This window comes from Fukomys damarensis, unplaced genomic scaffold (assembly GCF_012274545.1).
Source record: "Fukomys damarensis isolate Sample0158 unplaced genomic scaffold, DMR_v1.0_HiC HiC_scaffold_31, whole genome shotgun sequence".
In the NCBI taxonomy this organism is placed as follows: domain Eukaryota; kingdom Metazoa; phylum Chordata; class Mammalia; order Rodentia; family Bathyergidae; genus Fukomys; species Fukomys damarensis.
Window position 1 is genome coordinate 22485498 of NW_022900943.1, and position 12983 is coordinate 22498480.

Here is a 12983-nt window from a genome sequence, read left to right on the forward strand (position 1 = left end):
AAAAAAAAAAAAAAAAAAAGAAATCAAAACTCATGAGTTAAAGGGGTTTTGCATTAATTTTAAGTTTAAAGTTGAGAAAACACTGAAGGCAAGAGTTTAGGAAATTTCTAGTCCCTAGTTATTTATTTTAGTTTGAGAAGAAAACAAAAAGCAAAAGTAAAGGGTTTTCCTTTCACTTAAAACACTTGGAAAATCATTCAAATAGGAACGGATAACTCTATACCACCACTGCCACTCCAGGATCTTCAAACACAAGCATCGCTGGGAGGCTGCACAGGATGAGCGGAAGACGACCCTGTAAACTCAACGTGTCTGTTTTCCCCTTTCAGCACAAATTGAAGTGATACCATGCAAAATTTGTGGCGATAAATCCTCCGGGATCCACTACGGAGTCATCACGTGTGAAGGCTGCAAGGTAGGGACTTTGCCTCAGGCAGCTGTGTGCCCTCAGAGGCACAGGCAACACCTTCGGGAGGAAGGCTTGCTGGAGGCCTTGTGCCTGCTGCTGACCCTCAGGACTTGTGGCTTGTGGGGGGGGGGTCTGTTCTCTGTTCTCTTGCCTTCTCTCTCTTTTTCTCTAAGCAGTCAGCAGCTCCTTAAAAAGAGATTGTTACATAAAGGCTTGAACTATTTGCATTTACAGAGATATAAATACTGACTCCTGCTCCTTTAGCAGCACTTTCCCCAGTAAATCCCATGGCACTTATGACCATATAATAGAACTAAATTAAAAGATAAAGAGTATATATTTATGAAGTCAAGGAGACAATTTTATTACACATATGCACATCCTTTATTTTCATATTTCATAAAAAGAAAAATTAGAGTATGGGAATTGTTAGAAGTGGATCAGACACTCTAAATCAATTCAAAACTATCCAACCCAAACTCTTCTTTTATTGATAAGGTCTTGAAGTATAAATATAACTAATATAATATTGTCACCAACAAACATCATTGATGTAGATAGTAAAAAGCTGGACAAAAGTTTCCAGAACAATCAAAAGTTTCATCACTTTCAGTCCAGTGTCCTTTTCAGATAGATCTCACCAATCTTTAAAAAAAAGAAAGAAAAGAAAAAAAATTTCATTCCGGTCAATCAATGGCCTCTAAAATACAGACCTGAAGAAATAGCAGTTAATACAGACCTAATCTTAAGCAAGAGAAATTTGAAACTTAATCATAAATTTTTAAAATTTATCTTTAGAAAGATTGAATGAAACTAAATGTTCTACAATGAACTTTAAAGAGTCACATGTAACCAAAACAAATAGAATGCAGTTACCATCTGGGAGGGAAATGATGTTAGGTTGGCAAAATTATTGTTCGGACCAATTATATTTTTGTTCAAAGATGCAGTCAAAGTGCATCATTAAATTAAGTCATTAAACTAAAAGAGGTATGACATTTATAAATTCCAGAATTCAGTCTTAATCTTAAGAGACTTTCCGACATAATTAAGAAAAAAAAAAACATACTGTAATGGGCAAATCATGCTGATATGGGAAAAATTGGTAGTGTCTTCATAATAGTCTCAAAAATATGATTCCTGCAATTGCAAACAGAGAGAAGAAAGGAAAAAGAAATAAGTGGGAGTGAGTAGGAGAAGGAAGAAGATAAGCACACTGATTTGCCTTGGAGTTGATTAATGATTACCCATATGGCCACATCCTGAGCTGCCCTTGCTTTCTGTTACTCTGCAGAGCTACAGTGAAGAATTGCATGTTATCCACCTTAATGCAATTTTCATCTCATCAATAAGAAACAGAAAGCAAAATAATACATGGACAATTTCTAACCCTCCTTGAATAAGTTAGTACTACCTCTGGTTAGTACTACCTTCTCAGTAAACATTGGCAATTTGGAATCAGAACCCGTCCTCTGGTGGCATTTCTACTAGTCTTTTGGCTTATTCTACAATTTTATGTGCTGTCATCTATTGTACATTGTATTCAGGAAAAAAATTTTATATCAATGTCATAATGTAAGTATTTGGTATTTTACTGTATAAGACCTATTTGGGAAATGTCAGATTTCAAATTATAGATATATACAGTATTCATGTGAAGCAAAATATTTCAAACAGTAATTTCTAAATGATTTCAAAATTAGACAAATATATAATCGAATAGGTCACTAGCCAGGACTTCTGCCATCTTTCATATTTAAAAGAAAAATCCACAATCAAAGAAATTATGTTGTTACTATACAACATATGCTGAGGTTTTAGTCAAAACTACACATCATACTATTTTTATTTGTTTCCTGGAAAAACCCACATTTAGAGGAATGCTACATTTTCCTCTAAATAGAAAAACTCAAGAAATTTCATTCAAGATTAGATGTTCACATCAGCAGTTTCAGTGACCAACCTCTGAACTCTGATAATTCTGTTTTTGAGTAGACATGAGCAACCCATTTTACATTTCTCCAATGCCTGCTCATTCAGTAAAATTTGAAACAATCTTTTTCATGCCCCAAACCTCATTTGCAATAATGAGTAACAGTTAAGCAAGTAAAGCCCCGTAATTAATGTCAAATTGGCCTTAAATTAAGGCTTGTAGCTGAGACTTCAAAAAAGTCATTACTGTCAACTCTTTGCTAAGTGGCACTATAGTATCCAAAGATTAAAAGCCACCCCATTCTTTCTTAAAATGTAAATTTTATGTCACCTTTAATCAAGACTGATGTGCTGAGGGCATGCTTTCTGACAGCTTTCCCAGTATATGAAACACATCTCTTCAACCCCTCAGGACTTATGTGTGGCCTCTATGTTAGTAGGAATCCAGTTGAACTGGACAATCAGATGTCTCATTCTACCATCACTGGTCCAGTAAATAAATGACACACAGGGAGATGTGAAGAGGAATCCAGTCCTTGTGGAATGGCTTTGGGCTTAAACCACAAAACCACCTGGGGCTCTTTCTAAGGGACCCTTGGCCACATAGCCATTTCTGAAATTCCTTACAAATTGTCAGAGCTCTCCTCCCAGGACCAAACGGAGCCCCACTGGAACCCATGACAAAGGGAAAATTGACAATATCAATTCGGTCTTTCTTTAAACTGTTGATTTTTTTTCCTCTCTTTCACACCGGTTTTTAGTACATTGCATTAATATATTACATTTCCTAATTATCAATTATTTGGTGAATCATAAATTTTGCCATCAAGATGATTGTTTCACTCACCTTGTATAAGTCCAGCTCTGCTCTGTCCACCTATGGACACGTAGAAGGTGTTGTACAGAACTCGGGGACTGTCTTCCAGGCCTGTCAGCTTACACTACCCCAAACTTCTTAAGTCATCTTCCTTCCAAAAGGTGATATCCTGGGTTGTCGCTTCCTAAAATTTCTCTTTGCACCTCTGTTTCAGAATATCATTTTGCTCAAGCCTCTGCGGTCCCCTATGGGCAATTCAAGAGCAAGGAATGATTAGGAAAACTGATGGCAGAGGGACTGAATGGATAAATGATAACTATGGAGAAAATACTCATTTTCTCCAATAATGTTTCCTGTAAGATAACTAAGGGAGGGTGGTATTTAGAGAATTGAAAAGAACAAGCTTGGCTGTAGATTAGAAGGGTAACGTATAGTCCTTGGCTGTTCATTTTTGGCAGGAGGACTCAGACGGACTTGTATGAAGACTTTTTATATCATTATAGGCCAAGGCCAAGCAGAGACTATTAGATCAGATTGTACTTTGTTTGGTTGTTTTATGGTTTGGGGTGGGGAGTTGTACTGGGGATCAAACCCAGGGACACTCATCACTGAGCTCCATCAGACCATTTTTATTCACTCTGAGCCAGGGTCTCACTGAGATGCCCACACAGGTCCCAAACTTTCTGTCCCTCTGCCCCAGTCTCCCTCAGCACCGGAATTACAGGTTTGGATCACTACAACTGCCTTATCTTCTTTTTAATTGAAGGGTTTATTCTTTATTTTCTTTACTCGAAAATGTGATTGATCAGAAGGCACATCATTGCTTTGTAGACATCTTTCCACATGTGTTCTGGCCAGGGTAAAAATTATTCAACTAGAGAAAAATGTGGCTTAGGAAGAATACAGTAACACATTCTGAGCCTGTGCTCATCAATGCTACCACTGCTGCTGCTGCTGCTGCTGCTGCCCTGTGCCCCTCATCACCAGAGCACTTGGCACACCTTGTGTCCCTATCCCAGTGGGTTTACCAATGGCAAACTTCTTTGTCATTCCTTCCCCACTGCTTTTAGGGGACAGAAACTGCTTTCTTGGCAGAGAATAGCACAGCTCACAAATATTTTTAATAAACATCAGATGTATAAGTGAATAGAGCCTTCATATCTCTACAGATAACATACATTTCCACACAGAAACATCTGAAAACTCGAGGATAATTATCCAAAAGAATTCTTCAAATTATGTGCACTTTTGTACATCATGGAAAATGTATCTGGCCTGCATGTTTATATCTGCTTTCCTATACATCCGCTAGCCCCTTATCTTTTTCCTTCTAGGGGTTCTTTAGGAGGAGCCAGCAGAACAATGCCTCCTATTCCTGCCCTAGGCAGAGAAACTGTTTAATTGACAGGACCAACCGAAACCGTTGCCAACACTGCAGACTGCAGAAGTGTCTTGCCCTAGGAATGTCGAGAGATGGTAAGGGGTTTACATTCCCATTTCTTCCTTTAAGATTTTCAAATGGATGCTTCACTCAGTTTATTCAAGTTACTGGAAGAATTTAAATGTGGGAAGTGGGGATAAGAAGAAAAGAGAACCACAGTGCAGGTAGTGAACTAAGAAGCAAAATTAACATCTAACATATAGCATTGCCTGCATAAGAAGAAGTGAAGGTACCTCATGGACCAGCCTGTGCCATCTAGGGGAAGTGAAAACCCATAGGCCTAGGTCGAAGGTGTCCATACACCCACGTTTAGCTGGGAATAAGGTGTCTCCTGAGATGTGAGACTTTCAGGACTAAAACTGGAAAGTTCCTAGCAAACAGAGAAAGTCACTGGGGATATCTCACTGGCGCACAAACTGCTTACTGAGGAAAATGGTAAGGAGCAGAATATGCATCTATAGAAAGCTCAGAATCTTGGCTGACTAGTCATATGTACCCAGGTAAGGGTTTGCACCCTTCTGATCCATGGTGGAGACTGGGAAAGCTACAACAGATTTCTAGGTCTTAGAAGGACTATGTAAGAGTCAGGCAAGGTACCACACACCTATAATCCTAGTACTCTGGAAGGCAGAGACAAGAGAATCACAAAATTGAGCCCACCTAGGCCAAGTTATCAACAGAGCAAGAACTTGTCTCAAAATAATAAAAAGGCTAGATATCTTGTTCAGTGCAAAGGTTCTGAGTTCAATCCCCAATACTGAAAAAACAAATTTAAAAACTTCCAGCATATAGAAGAGTCTGTAGTAATGCTCTGTAGCAGAGAGAGTTGCCTAGCACGTGTGAGGCCCTGCATGCAATTCCCAGAATCCACCTACCAAAAACAAGGGTTGTATAGACAGTGTCCCATTCAGGGTATGCTACAAGTGTACACTCCTCCTCCGTGCCAATCCAACTGGGTACTAGCTCCCCACCCAAAAGAAGATAAACTCAAATAAGATGAACAAATAATTTTAACTAGCTTCCATTTTTAGGCAATTATGTACCTTAATTCTTTCCCTATGGAGATTGGACACAGCTCTCAGGTAGCAAATTACAAATGGCTCTGAGTTCTGGGGCCATTTCTGTCTTGTTTCCATGGTATCTTTAAGGTCAATTAAAAGCAGAGACCTAAGCATCTATTAAATGACCTATAAAATTATTTCCCACCTCTAGTTGATAGAGACAGATAATATCCCGATAACTTACTGTTTATGTGAATCACTGTGGGTCCTGTGCCTACAATCATACTCCCTCTAGTAAAGTACAAGATCAAGGTAGCGTACATAAAAAATTTAAATGAAAACAAAGACAGAAACTTCCAAGTTTAAAAATCATACATATGTGTGTGTGTGTGTGTGTAATTAGTATGCATTATCCCTTAGTATACAGGGATATAAAGAGTTATTATGGGGTTTTTTAAACCTTTTCTCCAATTCACAATCAACCTAAACTCACCTTGCAGAAATGTGTACCCAAATTGGACCCCAAAAATTAGAAAGAATTTAACCTTGAGGATTACAGTTTATAGATAGCTTCTGAAGCTACAGATCAAGCTTCCAAAACTTTCCTATTAGCTAAGTTTTTCATTTTGTTTGTTTTCCAGGGGTTATAACCACATAAATCTACTCCTAGCATAAATTTATAGCCCTGTGTGGCTTCTACATAACTAAGACAAATAAGTGGAGGAAGGGGGTTAAGTAGTTTTCAGGGTTTATTTAATGAAAATCTATGTGAATTTGAGCTGATGACTTTGCACCTCATTTCTCCCATATGGAGGCAGCATATTCATTGACAATATCTAGAAAATGCCACTAATAAATTGCAAAACAGATAACCTGTTGGATATACAGATATTCCTCAGTTAACAATCTATTTAGCAACTGTCTGTACTTTCGACCTGTCACTCAGGCTTTTGACTTATCTTTTTTGGTACAGTTCTGTACATCTTGTTTCTAGAGCCTTAATGTCTTTTTGGTCCAGTATACCTTGTTTACAATACTGTAGTGTGTTTTTTTCTGTATACCGTATACATACTGTATACATTCTGTATTCTGGGTATTAAGTACTCTATAGGTTCATGTTCCAATATACATTACAGTACTGCATGTAAGAGTTATGTGATAAGAGCAAAGTAATCAAGGTGGAGTTTCCTTTGACCATTTCTTTACTCTGAACATTGTAATGTATGTACTGTATACAATCCCTCCTTTAGCAACCGATTCATTTAACTACCCGATCGCAGGAGCAGAATTCGGTTGTTAAATGAAGAATGTTGTTGTTATTTTTGTGACTTCTTCCTACAATCTAAGGAAGCACCTCTTCTGGAAGGGCAGGTCTGCGAGACTGTGCTGGACAAGACATGAGTACACGTCCCAAGTCAGATTCAGCAGACTTCAATAGACTCGGTCCATCAAATCTAAGAGATGTTTGAATCCCATGACATAAAACAAATGTTGAGAGTGTTTCTTAATGTGTACAGCCACAATCTGTTCTCAAGCAGGAAGAGACTTACTGTAGCTCATACTCTTCTATGCAAATAAAAGTGATGTAGTGCCTTAGGACACTGGGGAATAAGGATAGCTATCCACTTTAACTTTAGATCCAGAGACCACCCTCAGGCTGCCTGGAACTTCTCCTCAAATGCCTGCTAAGCTTGTCTTATGTCACATTGATCAGGAAGAAACTTGATGGGGGTAGGAGTGGTTACTGGGAAAGCAAAGATGAGGGGTAAGAATATGTACAGTCTCTCTCCTCCCTCCACTCTGGCTTTCTCTCCCACCCGCCCTCAGAAAAAGCCTCTTCTTTACCATGTCCAATAGAGGGAGTTGGTCAGAAACTTGATTGTAAAGAGTCCATTACACCAAATAAATCATACTAAAACCCAGGAAGTTGATTCAGCTTTATCTGCTAGTGATAAGTAATGCCAAGCTTGTGCTACTGAATTCAAAAGCCTTGAAGTTATGGTGAATTTACAATGTCTAGTCAGAACTCAGAAATGCCCGATGAACTTTCTCCTGCCATTCTTTTTTACTATTCCTTTCATCTACTCTCTAAGCAAATACTTTCAAAGTGCTTTAGCAGTATTACCAAGGCCACGGCAAAATATCCTCACTTTTAATTTGTTTGCAACCCCTGCCTTTCCTCAGAGACCCACTAGGGTATTGTTCACTTTGCTTTACCCACTTATTCTTGGCTCCCAGAATCTCACCTTCACTAGCACAAAAACAGTATGGCTGCCAGTAAGTAGCTTAGCATAACTATTTAAACCACTAGATTTCCATTCTTTTCTGAATTTCCACATGTATACCATTTTATTTGCTATGACACATATATGAATAGATATCAAATTCAACAATAACAAATTGGTTCAAATTTAGCTTAGGCAAAAAAATCAAGCCCATTTTAAATATACATATATGTGTTTATGTTTACAGGAAGGTGAAAATGCACCTATGTGTGAATTGATTATAGGAATCTTCTCCATTTTAACTATTTTTCTTTTAACTAGATCTTCCACAAATATTGTTTTAACCAAACCCTTTATAGAAGAACATACAATGAACATTCAATGTGACTATTTACTGAAAAACAGTAACAGTAGAAAGATACTGAGCTTGCAGAGAGACAGGAAACCTAGCAAAAACTAGAATGTGGAAAATATAATTTAATTAGTAATTTTTAAGAATCTAGATATTGTAGACCTAGATTGTACCAATAAACTCAATAAAAAAGAAAAGAAAATCTAGACTGGGTAGGGCTGGGGATTTAGCTCAGTGATGCTGCTGCCTGCCTTGCAAGCACAAGGTCGTGAGTTTAATCCCTGGTACAAAAGAAAAAACTAGACTGTGTCCTCTTAAATGCCGTACCTCTATAAAAAGATGGACTTTCCCTGCAAGGAAAGGCTTCATAGATTAGATGAAACTTCTTCTATTCAGCACTGTATTGTCCAATCATACGTCACCATTTAAATCATTTACATTTCAGTTAACTAAAATTAAAAACACTTAAAATGCAATTCTTTAACCACATGAGCTGTATTTCAAATGCTTGACAGCCACGTGTGCTTGTGGGTACCATACTGGAAATCATAGCGAACATTCTTTCATCTCTAGAAGTTCTGTTGGAGAAAAACTAGGAAGTAAGAGATGTCAAACCAACAGCGCTATGTAGATTGGATCAGACTTCTCTGACACAGTCTAGAGCACTAATGGTGGAGGGGCACATCTCGGAAGCTGAGCGTTAAATTTAGACCAGTTTAACAGGTAAGGTATAAATAGCAAGGTATAAATAGGAAGAATTTCACAACTGGAGGTAATAAGATAGGATAATTTCCCAAAATGACTACACAAAGCCATAGATGATAGTTATACAGCTGGGTGGTCTTAAAGGCAAAAATACCTGTCCAGGTATCATATAGTAATAAGTAGAAACTTTTGAAGAGGCAGTGACTGTGTTTTATGGGATTAGAATCCCATACTCTGAATAAAGATGAAATGATTTTTGATAATTTTGCATAAATTTGTTCTTTGCTAACATGGGATTGAAATGAGAATTAAGAGCATATCATGAACAAATACCATCATTATTGAATATTTATAAAGTGCTCACAATGTACACAGAATTGTACTGCTTCTTTATATAGGAAGTAGCAGGTTAGCAAGAGTCTTCGTCTATCCTCAAGTGAAAAATTCAAGTATGAGATGGGCAAACACTTAGCATACATGCCATTCTCATCGGTGAATAGTGCTAAGAATGGTAATACTAAAAAAAAGTAACACGGCCTTTATTGAAGTAGATCTATGAATACAAGAAATGCATTTACAAATAGTGACAAGGAATTATTTATATGTCATGAAAGTTTAGTAGCTTTATTTTTGCGACATCCTGTAATTCTTTCCCAAATACACCAACAGTTTTGCTGCAGAAAGACATGTAAAAGTGAAATGTTGATGAGCCACTCTTTCTGAAATGAATGAAAAACTCATTCTAATGTGTTGTTACAGTCATTGCCAGTGAAGTCCTGGATTTAGGATGAAGCCTGATAATTCTGAAATGTAGTGGAGCTCTAAGTTGCTTCTTTCTAACTATATCAGTTGTTCAGAGACCTGATAAGTAGATTTCTTAGAAAAGTCATAGCTTCTCTCTGTTGAATTTTTAGATTTATGGCAGAGCAGAGCCCATGGTGGAAGACTGTTTTTGACATTGTTCACTCTAATTGTGATACTAGTGGTTAACAGCACATCTCTGCCTGTTTCAACAGCCGGTCAGCCCTGGGGCTTGGTGGCCTCCCATGACCGACTGGGAGGACTGAGGAGGCGTGGACAGCTTTCACATACTTTGTGGCCTGCTGTCTTAGGCATACCCCTGTCAAGCTGAGATATCCAATCTGGCAAGTCCTTTTCAAGCCTGTTTGTACACATGTGATAATGTTGCACTGATCCAGAGCAGGTCGCATGACCATGAGTCCAACTTTGGGCAGCTGTGCCTGCCTAGAATGAAAGGGAAAAAGTGAGAGCAATTAGAGTCATCAATGCAAACAACCTGCCACAAAGTATATTTCACCCAAATGTAAAGCATATAGAATCTAAAGCAAGGATCAAGAGAAATGTGCTTTTAAAATAAGCACCATATTTCTGCTTGAGTGTTAGAAGAGTTTCTCATTCTAAATTTCAGTTCTTATAAATTTTAAACAAATATATGCAAAACTATTCCATTAAAATAAGTAGTAGTTCAGCACTGACCTAAACAAAAATGAAATCTATAACAATAGAAATACTTCTTGTATTCACCTTTGTTTTTTTTTGAGACAGGGTCTCACTATGTAGTTGAGACTGACCTGGAACTCACTATGTAGCCCAGGCAGGTCAAACTCACAGTATGAAATCTATAACAATAGAAATACTTCTTGTATTCACCTTTGTTTTTTTTTGAGACAGGGTCTCACTATGTAGTTGAGACTGACCTGGAACTCACTATGTAGCCCAGGCAGGTCTCAAACTCACAGCGATCCTACTGCCTCAGCTGCCCGAGTGCTGGGATTACAGGTGTGCGCCACCATGCCCGGCTTGCCTTTGTGACTGCAACAAACAGCTGCTCTGAACTGACATGAATGGAAAAGATAGAAGGGCAGCAGATAAAAAATTGCATCACAGTATTTTGTTGGGGAAGAGGTCTTCCTGCATCAATACTTGTTTTCTGTCATTTACTTGTTCTCATACAAAAAGGCTTTATTCCCATAAAGAATAATACAAATTATTTGGAGAGGTATCACATAAAGGCACAGAGAAAGCTTTGCCTAAAGGTTACTGTAGAATTCTACCCAAAGACAAACTGTGCTACTTACATTTAGTAAGTAAATAAATTCTGATTAACCGGAAGAAGATGGAAGTGTTGTTCACACTTCCAGGTGAAGGGGCCTACAGTTTCCTCCTTCTGGTCAACTAGACCAGGGGCTGGACCAAATAAAAGTAGTGCATCTGCAAACAAAGTGAAACACAGTGACCTCAGTGATTCAAGAGCCAGTAAAAGCAAGAGGTGAGATGGAAAAGAGACTCTGGGAATTAAGCAGACTGCTTGTCTTCATACAGAAAAATTGCTGGATAATTACCACATCATTTTCCTACTTAGCATCAGAAAGCCAGAATGTAAGACTCTTTTGAAAGATTAAGGAGAAATATACAGAGTTCAAGTGTCTCTATATCCAGTCCTCACATCCAGCTCCCCAGAAGGAGGAAACTGTAGGCCCCTTCACCTGGAAGTGTAAGCAACGTGTCCATCTACTTCCGGTTAATCACATAGCCACATCTGTCAGGAAGTGTGTCCCTTCTTGACTGTCCACACTCAGATAAAATTTATACCTCTATACTCAACGGAAGGAGAGCATGAATTCTGGTGGAATACTGTGGGTTGAATGTTGACCCATAAGCTAGAGAGTTCACAAACATCTCATCCTTTAGTTATTCTCAGAAAACACCCCACCCTCGCACCTGAATCCAGGAGCTCTTTCTGCACTCCTTTGGCTTCTTTCTACCTTTTCTCAGCTTCCAACACCAACAGGTGGTAGGAACACTGCCACCAAGGAAAAGAAAACAAATCCAAAGAGAAGCCTCCAAGGTTGTCATAGCCCCCTCCCCCCATTTATGTGAGGTAAAGAGTATGGGACAATTCAGACCACGTAGCCCTGAGATGAGGGTGTTTACATTGTGAAAATGGAGATGACAACTTGTCAGGGAAGAGGTCAGAATCCATAACATTTCAGAAAGTTCTACGTTATGAGTTCAGAAACAATGTATTAGAATGAATGTCTCTTTATATTACTCGGTGACTATTTGCAGAGCTTCTCCTTCATTTTTCCTCAGAATACCTCAGGATTTTGCCAGAAGAAATAGATAAAATAAAACTTGGACCTGGTGGAATGAGGAAAAGTATTTACTATTTGTTCCCTTGTCAGGCATTAGATGTGCAAACTTACTGCCTTCCAAAGGCTCTTATCTTTTTGTCCCCAAATCCAGCAGACAGTAAACAATGTGTTTCAATTAAAATTGTGTCCATCACTCTGCCATATTCCTTGGTCTTACTCAACACTCAGCAAAATAACAGGATCTTTTCTGACGCCCTAATAATTGTAATACCTAGAAGAGAAAGTGCATAATGAGTGTTGGTGAACATTTTAATAGCTGGTACCCTTAGTGAGTGTGTGTGTGTGTGTGTGTGTGTGTATCTGTGAGTTTCACAAGTGGAAAAGAACAAGAAAATGTGCTTATGAAGGCATAGTAATGAGAAATACACATGTTTTTATTTTTCCTATCTTAGTTTTTTTAGTTTCTTCCACAGTTGTTCTTTTTTTAATTAATTTTATTGGTACATTTAATGTGCATAATGACATTCATTCTTGGGAATTTGTACCTATACATAACCAATCTTGGTTCTTATTTTTCCCCATGCCCATTTCCTTCCTTCAACCCCTCCCTTCCAATCTACAGAGACTTTGTTTACATTATATTTAATTTTCTCATACTAATTCCATTCCCTTCCCTCCTTTCCCCTCCCCGTTTCCCCTTCCTCTTTGCCCTTTTTCTTCCTATCTCACATTATCTATTATACCTTTTATTCCTCACTTTCACTTTCAGTTTCTCCCACTAAACTACTCAGTATTTACACGTGTGTCCTATTTATATCACTTAAGAGTATCACCTCAATGCACGTATGCTTTGGATCTTGCACGTCCCTCAAAGGTTCGTATTAAAAGCTTGGTCCCCAGTTTGGCACTTTGGGAGGTGGTGGAAACCCTTGAGAAGGGAGGCTTAGGGAAAAGTCTTAGGTCACAGGGGGTGCACCCTTGGAGG

At 38.3% G+C, this 12983-nt stretch overlaps 1 protein-coding gene across 1 annotated transcript in view; it reads left to right on the top strand.

Moving 5' to 3' along the window:
• Positions 1-325: 325 nt before the first annotated feature.
• Positions 326-12983, top strand: part of Rorb (RAR related orphan receptor B) — a gene marked incomplete at its 5' end in the record, with an annotated part of 57915 nt that continues 45257 nt past the window's right edge. Inside the window, 2 exons of the mRNA XM_010625606.2 lie at positions 326-415; positions 4493-4634. Of these exons, the coding sequence (XP_010623908.1) occupies positions 326-415; positions 4493-4634 (232 nt within the window). The remainder of the gene's footprint in view (positions 416-4492; positions 4635-12983) is intronic.